The following is a 15,365-nucleotide window of genomic DNA, read 5'->3' as shown; positions in this document are numbered from 1 at the left end:
GAGAATTCAGAAACTCAAAGTCTTGCTGGCTTGAAGAATCAGAGAACTGAATTTATGGCAATCACAGATACTGGAAACTGAGGGGGGGGATCTGTGAAAGAAAAGCGCTACAGTGGGGAGCCCAAATATCTCGCTGAATCCTTTATCATGAACCTGTGGGGACAACTACAACCACCTCAGCTAAGCCTAAATGATTAGTTAGATCTGAGCTACTGCCCTCTACAGGGGAGACAGAGTGTGCAGTTTGAGTTCAGCCAAATTAACTGCCTGCAAAAATAGTTAACTAAATAATCGGTAAGTCAGTACTTTTTGGAAAGTACCAGAATCCAGTCCCTAAAATGGTTCACCTGCACTGTCCACCACACAATCCAAAATTTATTCACCTATGAAGAAACAAGAAAATACAGGCATATCTCAAGAGATATTACAGGTTTGGTTCCACACTACTGCAATTAAGCAAGTCGCACGAATTTTTTTCTCTTCCAGTGCCTATAAAAGTTATGCTTCTACTGTAGCCTGTTAAGTGTGCAATAACATTATGTCTAAAAAAATGTGCATACTTTAATTTTAAAAAGACTTTATTGCTAATAAATACTAACCATCATCTGAGCCTTCAGTGAGTTGTAATCTTTTTGCTGATGGAGGGTTTGAAACATTGCGAGAATCACCAAAATGTAACACGGACACAAAGTGAGCAAACGTTGTAGGAAAAATGTCACCAATAAACTTGCTCAACTGCAGGGTTGTCACAAACCTTCAATTTGCAAAAAACCGCAGTATTTGCAAAGTGCAATAAAATGACATATGCCTGTGTGACTCATTCTTGAGATAAAAGAAAATCAACAGGGCTTCCCTGGTGGCACAGTGGTTGAGAGTCCGCCTGCCGATGCAGGGGACACGGGTTCGTGCCCCGGTCCCGGAAGATCCCACATGCTGCGGAGCGGCTGGGCCCATGAGCCATGGCCGCTGAGCCTGAGCTCCGCAACGGGAAAGGCCATAACAGTGAGAGGCCCGCTTACCGCAAAAAAAAAAAAAAAAAAAAAGAAAATCAACAGCAACCAACCCCAAGATGACCCAGATGTTAGCATTAGCAGACAAGGATTTTAAAGCAGCTCTCTATCATAACTATGCTCAAGGATGTATAGAAAACTTTGTTCATAATAAAGGATAGGACATCTCCACAAAGAAATAAAAAAGCTTAAAAAAAAGAACCAAAGTGAAAATTATAAAACTGGAAAATATCTGAAATAAAATATACACCAAATGGAAAAAAGCAAGTGTGAAAAAAAGAAGTGTAAAAGCAGAATGGAAGTGAAAGGAGTAAGATTCAGTGACCTTGAAAGAGATAAATAGACATTACCTGATCTGAAGAACAGAGGAAAAAGATGATTGGGCAAAACAAAACAAAACAAAACAAAAAACATGGGCAAAGTCTGACAAAGGAACAAAGGCAATTCAATGGAGAAAGGATAGTCTTTTCAATAACTGGTGCTGGAACAACTGGACATCCACACGCAAACAACTACAAAGTAGACAGACCTTACACCTTTCATAAAAATTAGCTCAAACTGGAACACAGCCTTAAATAAAAAATTCAAAGACTATAAAACTCCTAGAAGATACCAAAGGAGAGAATCTAGACGACCTTTGGTTTGGCTTGGTGATAACTTTTTAGATACAACACTAAAAGCACAATCCATGAAAGAAAAATTTGGACTTTATTAAAATTGAAAACTTCTGCTCTTCAAAAGACATTACTAAAAGCACAAAAAGACAAGCCACGGACTGGGAGAAAATACTTGCAAAACACTTATCTGATAAAGGGCTGGTATCTAACATATACAAAGAGCTCTTCAAACTCAATAATAAGAAAACAAACAACCCAGTTAAAAATGCATAAAAAATGTGAACAGTCACCTTACCAAAGATACTATACAAATGGCAAATAGCCATATGAAAAGATGTTTGACATCATGTTGTTAGGTAACTGCAAATTAAACTAACAATGAGATACTATCCCACAACTATTAGAATGGCTAAAATCCAAAAAACACTGGCAATACAAAACGTTGGTGAGGATGTGGACCAAAAGAAACTCACCCACTGCTTCTGGGAATGCAACATGGTACAGCCACTCTGGAAGACAGTGTGGCAGTTGCTTCCAAAACTAAAACTAACCATACTCCACTCATATGATCTAGTAGTCACACTCCTTTGTATTTACCCCAGTGAGTTGAAAACTTAGGTCCACACAAAAACCTGTATACAAATGTTTATAGCGGCTTTATTCATAATTGTTAAAACTTGGAAGCAGCCAAGATGTTCTTCAGTAGGTGAATGGATGAACTGTGGTACACTCATACAATGGAATATTCTTCAGCACTAAAAAGAAATGTGGTATCAAGTCATGAAAAGACATGAAAAAAACTTAAATGCATATTGCTGGTGAAAGAAGCCAATCTGAAAAGGCTACACACTGTATGAGTCCAAATATATGACACCTAGAAATGGCAAAATTATGGAGACAGTAAAAAGACCAGCGGTTATCAGGGGTTGGGGGTGGTAGGGAAGGAGAAATGAATGGGTAGAGCACAGGGAAATTTTAGGGCAGTGAAACTACTCTTTATGATACTAAAATGGTAGATACATGCCATTATACATTTGTCAAAACCTATAGAACTATACAACACAACAAATGAACCTTAATGTAAACTGTGGACTTTAGTTAAAAATAATATATCAGTATTTGTTCATCAATTGTAACAAATGTACCACATTAATGCTGTTAATAATAGGGGATAACGGAGTGAGGCGAGGAAGTATATGGGAATGCTCTGTACTTTCTGTTCAATTTTTCTATAAAACTAAAAGATAAATGTACAGACTCAAGCTCAGTAAACTCCAAAGTGAATAAATGCAAAATACACGCACACACTCACTCATCGTGGCACATCACTGTCAAACTTCTCAAAACGAAAGACAGAATCTCAAAAGCCAGATAAAATGATATATTGCATACGTGAAAATGATTCGAATTGAACGTTGACTTTTCAGAAACAATGAAGGCACGTTTCATTTGCTTCTCCATAAATTTCCTGTCATGAGTTTTTCCCTTGTATTTCATAATCTAAGAAAGCATTTTTGTGTGGGAAGTGCGTATGGTGAAATATGAGAAATCTACAAAAGAGTGTGCGTGTGTGAAAATGAAAATGAAAGCAAGAACTTCCCCTTTCCTTACATCACGTCTGCTTACTTGAAGCTCCCAGGCTGTAAAGGTTAGCATGAGCAAGGCTAAAACTGAACTAATACAATTATTTTGAGTGGGGGAAAAAGCTATTAAGTGTATTTTTAAAAATAAACTGGCATGTGCAGGTACAAAGACTAGACAATCTAAAGGATTTTTTCCTGTAATTTCATAAACTGGATACCATGGCAATAATTATTTGATCTGATGTCGATTTTATGTGGAAGTTGAAAGGTCTAAAACTTAACAATCGGTAACACCCAGCTAAGATCTTGTGTATTTTAAAAGGCTCTGAAAATTCAGAGGTTAAAGATTTTTACAGAAAGACAATGAAAAGACATATTAATCCAGAGCACAGTGAGTCAGAAACACCAGGAAAGGGCCTGGCAATGTGGCAGGCAATGTGGCAGATGTGACCACAGAGGCAATGTGGCAGGCAATGTGGCAGATGTGACCACAGAGGAAAAATAACACTAGAAGAGAAAGAGGAATTCTGCCTTCCTTTCTATTACATTGTTAGGCAAATATTTACTCATTTAATTACAGCAACTGCAGACAGCAACCAAAGCTAACAAGGAAAACTGCTGCTTCTGTATCCACTTCAGTTTCAGGATTAATCTGGCAGCTCCCTGACCCCCGCCCCCGCCTGCCCACCTCACCTGCCTTGAAGGGTTGCACAAACATTCCCAGCAAAGCTAAGGAGCAGTAAGAGAGTTAATATTTGTTGAGTGCAACCCTTCTACCAAGTTCTGGGATTGGTGCTAATAAAAACCCGGGATATTGGTTCTACAGAAATCTGATAAATTAATGACAATCTTTACCAAAGTCAATTATGCTCCCATTCAAATGTGTCCTTTTCCCCACAAGAATCAGTCGCATGTTCTCTCTTACCCACTAGTCCTGCAAGCACCTAGTATGCTACTTGAGAGAAGTATGTATCTGTAATGTATTCTAACTAACCAATAACAATCAAGACACTAACTACCATTAGAGACAAGCCATTCTACCTTTCTGGACATCAGTAAAACAGGGAAACGTTTCCCTGTAAAACAGGGAAATGGATAAAAATACGATCACTAACTTTTAACACCATAGTGAATGGTATCCCAAATTTATAAACTTCATACTTCCTTAATGTAGGTGTTGATGTACATCCTTTCCCCTTACTGGGTTCATAGTTTTCATCAAATTTTCAAAGGGGTCTGTATTAAAATAAAGTGGTCAGAACCACTGATAAATTCTTATACAGAGAAATCAATAAAAATATAATTTCTTTTAAAGATGATAGCTCATGACCATGCTGCTTTTAAATAATTTGGGTTTTCTGAATACCTCATCTAAAAAAGAATCAATATGCTGCTTTATTAAATTCAGAATTGTAAAGAGCGCTGACAAATTAAATTAAATCCTCTTGTCTCAGAATACCTATTTCTCACTTGAACTGTTCACATGTCATTTTGGCTCTTCTGAGCTCCAGATCCCCCTAACCAACTGCCTACCTGATAGCTGCACTTGAGCACCTCAGTATTCTCAAATCTGTCCCTTCCCCAGTGTTCCTCACTCCATAAGGAGTATCATCATGAACACAATTCCTCAAACCAGAAACCTGGTCATTCTTGACATTTCCTTCTCATTGACCTGCCACATCCAACCTATCACCAAGTTCTGTGAATTCCAACTCCAAATCTATCTCAAATCATTCCTCCCCCTTTTCCCCAACTCCACTGCCCCCCACTTGAGTCAAAACCATCATCTGATGTTGCCTGGGCCTTTGCAATAGATTCTTAAATTCTCCTCCTTGCTACATGGACAGCCTCATAGCCCTGAGGAAATGGGGGCAGATTGGATATCAGATCCTGTTATTCTACTTTAAGGTAGGAGATTGCCTTCTTTTGAATTTAGAATAAAACCCCACCTCCTTCACAGAGCCCACAGGGCCCTGGACCACCAGAATAATGGTTCTCAGTTCCTGCCAAGTGTTTTTCTGCCCGGGGCCTTGATATATAAAGTGTTCCATCTGAAGGTTCTTCAAAGGACACATAAAGTAAGGATGAGCTTTCATCCTTATTCCACTGACTGCGACCATTTGTTATGAAAAGGGAGTTTACATATTTTTTTAAGTTAATAACTGTAGAATTTATGTACTCAATGACTGCACTCTTCTGGACTCACTCGAAAGAATAGAAGGGAAAGGGATAAAGGAAAGTTCTCCAACAGATCGCCACCAAGCACTGTGGGGGGAAACGGAAATCCCCCGCCGACTGCAAGACAACATTCCTTCCTTTCCCCCAAGCCCCGCCCACCCTCTGACCAAGTCCGAGGCCGCCGGGCTCCTGGGAAAGGCACCCCTCCGCCCCAGGCCGCCTCGTGCTTATGGCGCCGCCCCAGTCTTCCAAATAGCTAACCTCGAACTAGGTGGGTCACTACCGCGCGAAGGCAAATGACCTTCAAGGTCAGAAGCAAGCAAACCGTGGTCTCAACTCTCAGCTGGAAGTTGCCGGGAGATCACTGTCGCTAGTGCCTGACAAGTATGCTTTCTCCTAAACCCGAACAGTGCTTTCGGGATGGGGTTTTATCAAGTCCCCTTTACCTAGCCTAGGAGGCCTCGACTCCCCGCCGGGACCGGGCCCTTCCCCACCCCCCACCAACCAGGGGCGAGAGAGGCGAGGCTGTAGGGGTCACCTCGGAGCAGGGCCATGGCGGCGGGCGGCAGCGCAGGGGTCCTCCTCGGCGACGCTGACGTACCGCCCCGGGCAACCGGACTTTAAGCGCGCGGGGCGGCGCCAGCGTGGCCTCGACCGCGCCTTTTTACCTACTTCGCGCCGCTCGGCCGGGGCTCTCTCTCTCTCTCTTTTGGCAGGACGCGGCCCTCTGCGCCACCCCGTGGGAACCAGGGGTACCAAAACCTCCCGGGGAGACCGGCCTTGGACAAGAGAACGTTCCTCGCAAGCGGATTTTTTCCTCATATCGCTGTTTTTAAAGACTTTGTCTCTCTTGTCTCCCAATCAAGAGAATGACTTGACTCTACCCTGTCCATCCTATCTACGCCCCGCTACCCCAACAGGTAATTAACGTGCCTCTTCACCCCCACTCCTGAATTTTCTTAAACGTGTGACCAGGCGGCCGAAAGTGTGGAACTGCTTTGAAGGAGGTGGGGTGCGGCCGGGCGCTGCCTGCGGACCGGAAGTCGAGTGGGGGAGGCTCGGAAGACGGCGGGAGGGGATTGGCTGAGCGACTCCCGCAGGCTGGGGAGAGCGGCTGCGCAGACCAGGGGCAGAGGCCTAGACTGCGGGGCGGGCGAGGGGGACAGGCCCGGGGAGGTTGGCAGGCGTGGAGTGTAGCGAGTGGCGTAGGGCAGGGGCGCCCCCGGCTCCACGATGCAGCTCCGGATGAAGCCGCTGTATTTTCCTTATATGATCGGGCCCCATGGCTGGCGGCGCCGCTGGCGGAGCCTGAGAGGATTATGAAAACTTGTCAGGCGAAATGGGGCCAGGGAACCGGGGGCTGGGAGATTAGGGTGAGCCGGTTAGACTACGGATGAGGGAGGTTAGGGATGCCTCTGCCGCTGTAACTGTGAGCCCTGGTCGATGATGACGTGACCACTGCGCAATCTGAGTTCTGGGAACCAGGTGATGAGTGTGTGCTGAGAACGGACTGAGACCGGGCGAGCAGGAGGCGACCCGGGCAGAGAAGGGGCAGATCCCCAGCGCCAGGGCTCGGAGGCTGGCCAGGCTGCCTCGGGCTTGATTCGCGTGGTCGGTGTGGTGTGCTGCAAGGACAATGAACAAGATAAACTAAAAGGGCCAGCATCGCCGGAACAGAGAGTTACCAGACCCTTAATCACTCTGTCACGCAGCAACCATTGCAACATCTCTGAGCTTTCCCAAGCAGCATGCCTTGCTCCTTTTCCATACCATATACAGAAAGGTATTCATCCCACTGGAAACATGCAGATCCTACCCAATCAGCGGGTGACTCAGAAGTCCCTTTGTTCTCTGGCTATAAAAATAGACAAGCAGGGTATATGCCCAGTAGTGGGATTGCTGGCTCGGATCAGCTCGCTACTTTGTGACCACCTAGAGGGGTGGGAGGGACGGAGACGCAAGAGGGAGGGGATATGGGGATATATGTATATGTATAACTGATTCACTTTGTTATAAAGCAGAAACTAACACACCATTGTAAAGCAGTTATACTCCAATAAAGATGTTAAAACAAACAAACAAACCAGAGAAGGAACCCACGCTCAGGGTCGGCTTTCCCTGGCTACCAGGAAGTCGGCCAGCTGTTCTTGCAGCGACCCTTCTCTTTAATAAACTATCTTCCTCACATTCTGCCTTGTGTCTGGAAATTCTTTTCCAGCCTGCGCTGGGACCACACAGTTGGGAAGGGGTGGTGGGAGGCACTGAGGTGTTCTGTGAGCTGTCAGGCAATGCCTGCCCTAGAATCCTGCTTTTCAAATGCCTTTGTGGCCCTCTCACATTGTGTTTGTTTGTTTAATTTTATTAATTTATTTTTGTCTGCGTTGGGTCTTCGTTGCTGCGCGCAGGCTTTCTCTAGTTGCGGCGAGCAGGGGCTACGCTTCGTCGCGGTGCGCGGGCTTCTTACTGCGGTGGCTTCTCTTGTTGCGGAGCATGGGCTCTAGGAGCGTGGGCTTCAGTAGTTGTGGCGTGCGGGCTCAGTAGTTGTGGTTTGTGGGCTTAGTAGTTGTGGCTTGCGGGCTCTAGAGCACAGGCTCAGTAGTTGTGGTGCATGGGCTTAGTTGCTTCGCAGCATGTGGGATCTTCCCGGACCAGGGCTCGAACCCATGTCCTCTGCATTGGCAGGCGGATTCTTAACCACTGCACCACCAGGGAAGTCCCTATTTGTTTGTTTTATAGTCCAAAGTTTTTATTATGAAAACTTTTGAACATACAGGAAAGTGGAAAGACTTCTACAGTGAACACCCATATATTCACCACCTGTATTCTACAGTTGTTAACATTTTGCCATATTTGCTGTATCACGTCCCTCCATCTGTTCTTCCATCAAACCATCTTTTTTTTTTTTTTTTTTCTTTAATGCAGCTCTTAGTACACTTCATCCAGAAATACTATGACTCATGTTAGGAGGTCAGTATTTGTTTACAGTTCTTTTAAGGCAAAATCTCCATGGGGTCAAATGTACAAATCTTAAATTGGATGAGTTTCACAAGTGCATATACTCTTTTAACCCAAACTACTCTCAGCTTTCAAAATATAATTTAGAACATGTCCATCATTACAGAAAATTCCTTCATTTCCCATTTGTTCTCCCAGTTATCCACTGTTCCCTTTTACTCACCATCTATTGTAATTTGACCCTCTGGTTTATTCCTTTTCTTTCTTCTGTTGCTTTGATTTGAGCAAATCCAGGAAATTGACAGTCGTCAATTCAATACATGAATTCTGAGGCTATTGACTTTAAAAAATATGTATGCTCCTTTTTCACAAGAAGTGTATATAGTCAGTGGAATTTGGACTTTGAATAAATCAAAACTTCCCACATACCTGATGATTTTTTTTTTCACCTTCATATTCTGGATGATGAGCAAAGAGCATAGAAAAATAAAAGCTACCATCTATGAGCACTGTGTGCCCACCATGCACCAGGCACTTATGTATGCTGTTTATAATTCATATACTTAGGCAATATGATAATTGTTATATAAAACTGAATAACATACAAACCCAAATTAAGGAACATTCTGCAACCCCATGAAATAGGTAAGAGTTTTTTCTTTCTCATTTTATAAATGAGGAAGCTTAGACCCAGAGAAACCAAAGAATTTGCCAAGGCCTCAAATCTAGATTTGCTGAATTATAGGTTTGAACTCTTGATTCTCAGAAGCCCAAGGCCCATGTTGTTTGTCCAGGGCTTATGGCATGTGGAACGTAGAAGCGGAGGTAGAAAAAGAGACAGGTATCATTAACTAAGGTATATGTTATAGAAAACAGGAAAGGAGGTGAATGTTAAGTTAATCTTCCTCGGTGGAAGAAATAAAGTAGTTGAAACCTTGGTAAAAGTAACATACTTGCATATGGTGGCTTGGATTAGAAGATTTATTTGCTTTTTTGTCAGGGGAAGGATCTAGGGGTATGAGGCTAAGTGTGGTTTCAGGTAGGTGGAGAAGTGAGGCAACGTGTCACTACTAGATGCTCAGCCTCTCTCAACCACGGCTCCTACAGAAAATGATTTGAATGATTATTTTCTTAATCCTTCCAAGGATGGTACAGAGCTGGTACCATTAGAGCATTAGAACTTGATTTATGTTTGAAAGCTAGTAACATAATAAAATTGAAACCAAAATGGAATTCATTAGGTGAGCCCAAACCAACACATTTTATCTCAAGCCGACACTCAGTAAACTTAAGCCAGTCAAATGTGTGTTTTGCAATGAAGAAAATAAAAATCAGAAAACATGTGCAGTGAATTATCTGTAAGTGTGAGATACAGTGGTGGAGGAAATAAACAGATCTTTAAAAGTTATGGGTTTTTCCATTAAAACTTTCTAATAGTCCAAATGCAGAGTAATTGCATCTGGTCTGTAGAACTATTGATAAGGGTATTAGCGTTCTTCAATAAGAGAAAAAGTCAGGTTCTATTCAATTTGCCCCCCCCATATATTTATTAAGAAAAGTTAAGATACCATCACTCTAAGTATCACGGTTTCCCACTCAATACCTTACAGATCACCAGCAGCAAGTCTTTCCAAATTTCCTAAGTTTTTTGTAACTAAAAATGTTATGAAAATGGATGGATTTTGAAAACCATTGGGTAAAAGTTTTACATATATAAAAAACATGTAAATCTATGTAAAGATATTTACATAATCTCAAAGTATCATGAAGAGGAAAAGTTATCCATACACTAGAGAAATCTTGTATTACCATGACCAAGTGACCAAGCTTAACATTACCAGTAATGGGACAAACTGACATCATGCACCCTCATGTATCCACACTGAGGACACAACCTCACTTATGTAGGATTTCTCCAAAAAAAGTCTGACTTGAATCTAATCATAAGGAAACAATCAGACAAACCCAGATTGAGGGACATTCTGCAAAATAACTGACCTGAACTCTTAAAAAAATGTCAATGTTGTGAAAAACAAAACAGGCCAGGAATAGTATTAGATTAGAGGAGATATGTGACATTTGAATGTAACATAGGACCTTTAATTGGAAACTGGATTTAAAAACAACAACTCTAAAGATCAGAATTGGGACAGTTGGGGGAACTTTCTATAAATTGCATGAGACCGTAGTATTGACATTACTTTTCCTGATTATGTTAATTATATTGTAGATATGGCAGAGATTGTCCTTTGTTCTTAGGAGGTACACACTGAAATATTTAGAGTTGAAGAGTCATGATGCTGCAACTAATTACCAAATAACTCAAAAAATGCATACAAATACACTGGCAGAGAAAGAGAGATAGCAGATGCGGCAAAGTATTACCAATTAGGGAACCTAAAGGTAGAGTATACGGTTGTTCATTGCTCTATTTTGACAACTCTTCAGTAGTTATTTAACTTTTCAAAATAGAAATTGGGAGGAAAAGTATCTTTCAATAAAGATGCAAAATTACCGGAAATAAATTATAATTAGTTCTTTCATGTTTAACCATATATAACCAAGTATATATTGTATAACACTAAATATCTATATCAAAATTAGTTATTTTATAATTCTTAAAATCTAGACATGGGCCCTCATGAGATGTAAATGTTCTAAGACATTTAGCTCTCAGTATTTTTAGAAATGCCCTGTTATCATTTCTTTCTGTAATTATTTTTTTGAAAAATAAAAAAGGAGTAGATCAGCGTTAAGACTGGAAATCAATGAATCTATTGTAAATCTGTAAATTCTAATGTTAAGATTTCATTAGGATTTCAGAAATAACCAGCCTCAGCCCTATCTTCTACATTTTGTGGATAATTTTCCTGTGCTTAAACTTCCTATAATACTCAAAATTAATGGTAGCTTATGCAGCAATGGCTTTAGAAGTTTCAGTAACAGAAACTGGGAAAATTGGTGGAGTTGGTAGGGGCTAGGACAATGTTAACAAATGTGTAGAGTTTTCCCTCTGTATCTTAGGGAATGGTTACAGGAGGATACCAAAATCAAGTCCCTTATCTAAAATGACATGGTATTTGGATATAACCTACACACATTCTCCTTTAAGCAATCTCTGGATTAGTTATAGTACCTTATACAATGTAAATTCTATGTAAATAGTTGCTGGTGCATGGAAAATTCAAGTTTTGCTTTTGGAACTTTCTGGAAAAAAATTTTTTTCAAATATTTTTGATTTGCAGTTGATTGCATCCATGGACACAGAGCCCAAGGATACAGAGGGCCTTGACTTTGAATAAATGAGACAGGTGAGTTTGCTAATCTTGAGTAGTTGGGCAAGTTATGTATGTGCTCATTGTTAATCTAACTGCTTTGGTGATAACTTCAAATTTTGTTAATTAAGAAGAAGTTATTACCTTGGATGTAGTTTTGTCCTTATAACAAATACCTACTCTACAGAAAGTTCGAGTTGCCAAACAAGAACATCAGAAATGAAATGTAGACAGAAAATAATACAGACACTGATTTACCGAACTTATTTTAAGTTTACCCCAGGTCTAGGTGTGTTCCAAATAGCTTAAGATGTTGTCACAGACCTAAGTGAAGGATGTATACAGTTGACCCTTGAACAGCATGAGTTTGAGCTGCACGGGTTAATTTTTACGCAGAATTTTTTCAGTAGTAAATACTGCTGTACTGCATGAGCAGAGGTTGGTTGGAACCTCCCATATGGAGGGCTGTCTATAAATTATATAGAGACTTTTGACTGTATGGAGGGTGGGCTCTCCTACCCCCCATTCAAGGGTCCAGTGTATTTGTCTTTGTTCCTCTACCTGTTTGAAGGTTATTTGCAGTGTCTATATCCTTACCAAGCCTTAGAATTTCATTTAGTAATACAGGCATACCTCATTTTATTCTGCTTCACTTTATTGCATTTTGTTTTGTTTTGTTTTGGTTTGTTTTTCATTGAGTATGTGGCAGCCCTGCTTGGAGCAAGTCTATTGGTGCTATTTTTCCAACAGCATTTGCTCACTTTGTGTCTCTGCGTCACATTTTGGCAATTCTTACAATATTTCAAATTTTTTCACAATTATTATATTTGTTATGGTGATCTGTGATCAGTGATCTTTGCTGGTACTACTGTAATTGTTTTGGGGTGCCACAAACTGCGCCCATATAAGATGGCAAACTTAATCGATTATCTTGTGTGTGTTCTGACTGCTCCACTGGCTGGCTGTTTCCCTGTCCTTTCCCTGTCCTCAGGTCTCCCTATTCCCTGAGACACAACAGTATTGAAATTAGGCCAACTCATAATCCTGCAGTGGCCTCTTAAGTGCTCAAGTGAAAGGAGGAGTCACACATCTCTCACATTATATCAAAAGCTAGAAATGATGAAACTTAGTGAGGAAGGCATGTGGAAAGCCAAGATAGGCTGAAAGCTAGGCCTTTTGCAAACATTTAGCGAAGTTGTGAATGAAAAGGAAAAGTTCTTGAGGGAAATTGAAAGTGGTACTCCAGTGAACACACAATAATAAGAAAGCAAAACAGCCTATCGCTGATACAGAAGTTTTCATGGTCTGGATAGAAGATCAAGCCCGTCACAACATTCCCTTAGGCCAAACCCTGGTCCAGAGCAAGGCCCTAACTCTCTTCAGTTCTGGGAAGGCTGAGAGAGGTGAGGAAGCAGCAGAAGAAAAGTTTGAAGCTAGCAGAGGTTGGTCCATGAGGTTTAAGGAAAGAAGCCATCTCTATAGCATCAAAATGCAAGGTGAAACAGCAAGTGCTGATGTAGTAGCTAAAGCAAGTTATCCAGAATCTAGCTAAGATAATTAATGAGGGTGGTTAGACTAAACAACAAATTTTCAATGCAGACAAAACAGCTGTCTATTGGAAGAGGATGCCATCTAGGACTTTCATAGCCAGAGAGGAGAAGTCAATGCCTGACTTCAAAGCTTCGAAGGACAGGCTGACTATCTTGTTAGGGGCTAATGGAGCTGGTGACTTGAAGTTGAAGCCAATCCTCACTTACCTTTCTGAAAATCTTAGGATCCTTAAGAATTATGCTAAATCTACTTTGCCTGTGCTCTATAAATGGAACAACAAGCCTGGATTACAGCATATCTGTTTACCACATGGTTTTCTGAAGATTTTAAGCCCATTGTTGAGATCTCCTGCTCAGAAGAAAAGATTGCTTTCAAAATATGACTGCTCATTGTCAAAGCACCTGGTCACCCAGAGCTCTGATGGAGAGGTACAATGAGATTTATGTTGTTTTCATGCCTGCTAACACAGCATCCATTGTGCAGCCCATGGATCAGGGAGTCATTTTGACTTTCAAGTCTTATTGTTTAAGATATACATTTTGTAAGGCTACAGCTGCCATACATAGTGATTTGAGAAGATTAACTCTAATTTTGAAAGATGTTCTACTGTGGGTAAAATGCTGTCAAACAGCATTGCATGCTACGAGAAATCGTTCATGAAAGGAAGAGTCAATAGATGTGGCAACTTCATTGCTGACTTTTTTTTTCTTTAATTTTATTTATTTATTTATTTTTATACAGCACATTCTTATTAGTTCTCTATTTTATACATATTAGTGTATAGATGTCAATCAGAATTGCTGCAGCCACCCAACTTTCAGCAACTACCACACTGATCAGTCAGTAGCCATCAACATTGAGGCAAGACCCTCCACCAGCGATTAAGGCTTGAAGGTTCAGATGATGGTTAGCATTTTTAAGCAATAAAGTATTTTTAGATTAAGATATGTACATTTTGTTTTAGACATAATGCTATTGCATACTTCAGTATAGTGGAAACATAACTTTTATATGCACTGGGAAACCAACAAATTCATGTTACTCACTTTATTGTGATATTCACTTTATTGCAGTGGTCTGCAACCAAACTGGCAGTATCTCCAAGGTACCTGCCATAACCTGTATAACCTGAGGTGTAACCATGCAGGCCCCTATTGGTCCTTCCCTGGACAGGCCCGCCCCCTATCCCCACCCCCACGTCCTCCACCTGCCTCTTGTTGGTAGAAAAACTTTAACCGCCTAGGCCTTCCCTGAGTTCCAAAGAGCAAACTTAATCAGAGAATGAGAAAATGCAGAAACAAAAGAAAACAGTCAAGACAAAAATGATAACAGTTTAGCCATTAAACAAAGTCAAGGACCTTTAGTTCCTCCTCAAGGACTATAGATAATATTCTGAGCCAAGTCCTTTGAGCTGTTTTGCAGATACTGAAAGTGCCACCAGGTGGGAGAAGTTAACTTCGTGCTGCCACAAGCACATGGACCCCAGACCAGCTGGAACCAGAAGGTTGGTGATGTTGACTCCTGATTACCTCACCACCAACCAGTCAGAAGAATGTCTAGGAGCGGATCAGGTACCCTGAGACCCTCTGCCTCACCCTGTCTTTCAAAGCCTTTCCCTGAAATCCATCTGGAGTTCAGGTTTTTTGAGCATTAGCCACCCATACTCCTTGCTTAGCCCTGCAGTACACTGCACTTTCCTTCTCCACGGCCCCATGTTGGTAGATTGGCTTTACTGTGTGCAGGCGAGCGGACCCAAGTTTGGTTCAGTAACAGTACCTCCTTGGTTCTAAGTTTACCCTGAAAAATGCTAATATTGGTGGAAGGGGACAACACTGTGTTGATGCCCTTGAGCCAAACGCCTCCTGGCACACACCTGTCTGTGAACAGGCTGGGTTTAACGCTGTTGCAACAGGAAGTCTGCACATCACGGGCACACCTTAGGGAAGTGAGGGGCAGCTCAGTGAGAGGGTGTTGGACGTTGGGCTTTGGTTAGGTGATTTGGGGGGTCCAGCGATGCAGAGGTTCACTCTGGATTGGGTGCTGTTCAGAAGTAGGGTCAAGTCTTTGATTAGCTATTTCAGCATGATCCTATCTAGAAGGAGGGAAGATTAGAGCTAGACTAAAGCTGCAACTGGTGAAGAAGCTGCAGTCACCCATTAGCCAGGAGAGGGGTGTTTGGTATCGTGTGGTTTGCAC

General features: G+C 41.6%; 1 protein-coding gene across 1 annotated transcript in view; it reads right to left on the bottom strand.

Annotated features, from left to right (window-relative positions):
* The window catches only part of ACAA2 (acetyl-CoA acyltransferase 2), a 45,766-nt gene extending 39,765 nt beyond the window's left edge, over positions 1-6,001 (bottom strand). Inside the window, exon 1 of the mRNA XM_082853628.1 lies at positions 5,927-6,001. Within this exon, the coding sequence (XP_082709754.1) occupies positions 5,927-5,942 (16 nt within the window). The 5' untranslated portion in view covers positions 5,943-6,001. The remainder of the gene's footprint in view (positions 1-5,926) is intronic.
* Positions 6,002-15,365: the final 9,364 nt, after the last annotated feature.

This window comes from Leucopleurus acutus (genome assembly GCF_964270905.1).
Source record: "Leucopleurus acutus genome assembly, chromosome: 13".
Lineage (NCBI taxonomy): Eukaryota > Metazoa > Chordata > Mammalia > Artiodactyla > Delphinidae > Leucopleurus > Leucopleurus acutus.
This window is presented reverse-complemented; position numbering and strand designations above follow the sequence as displayed.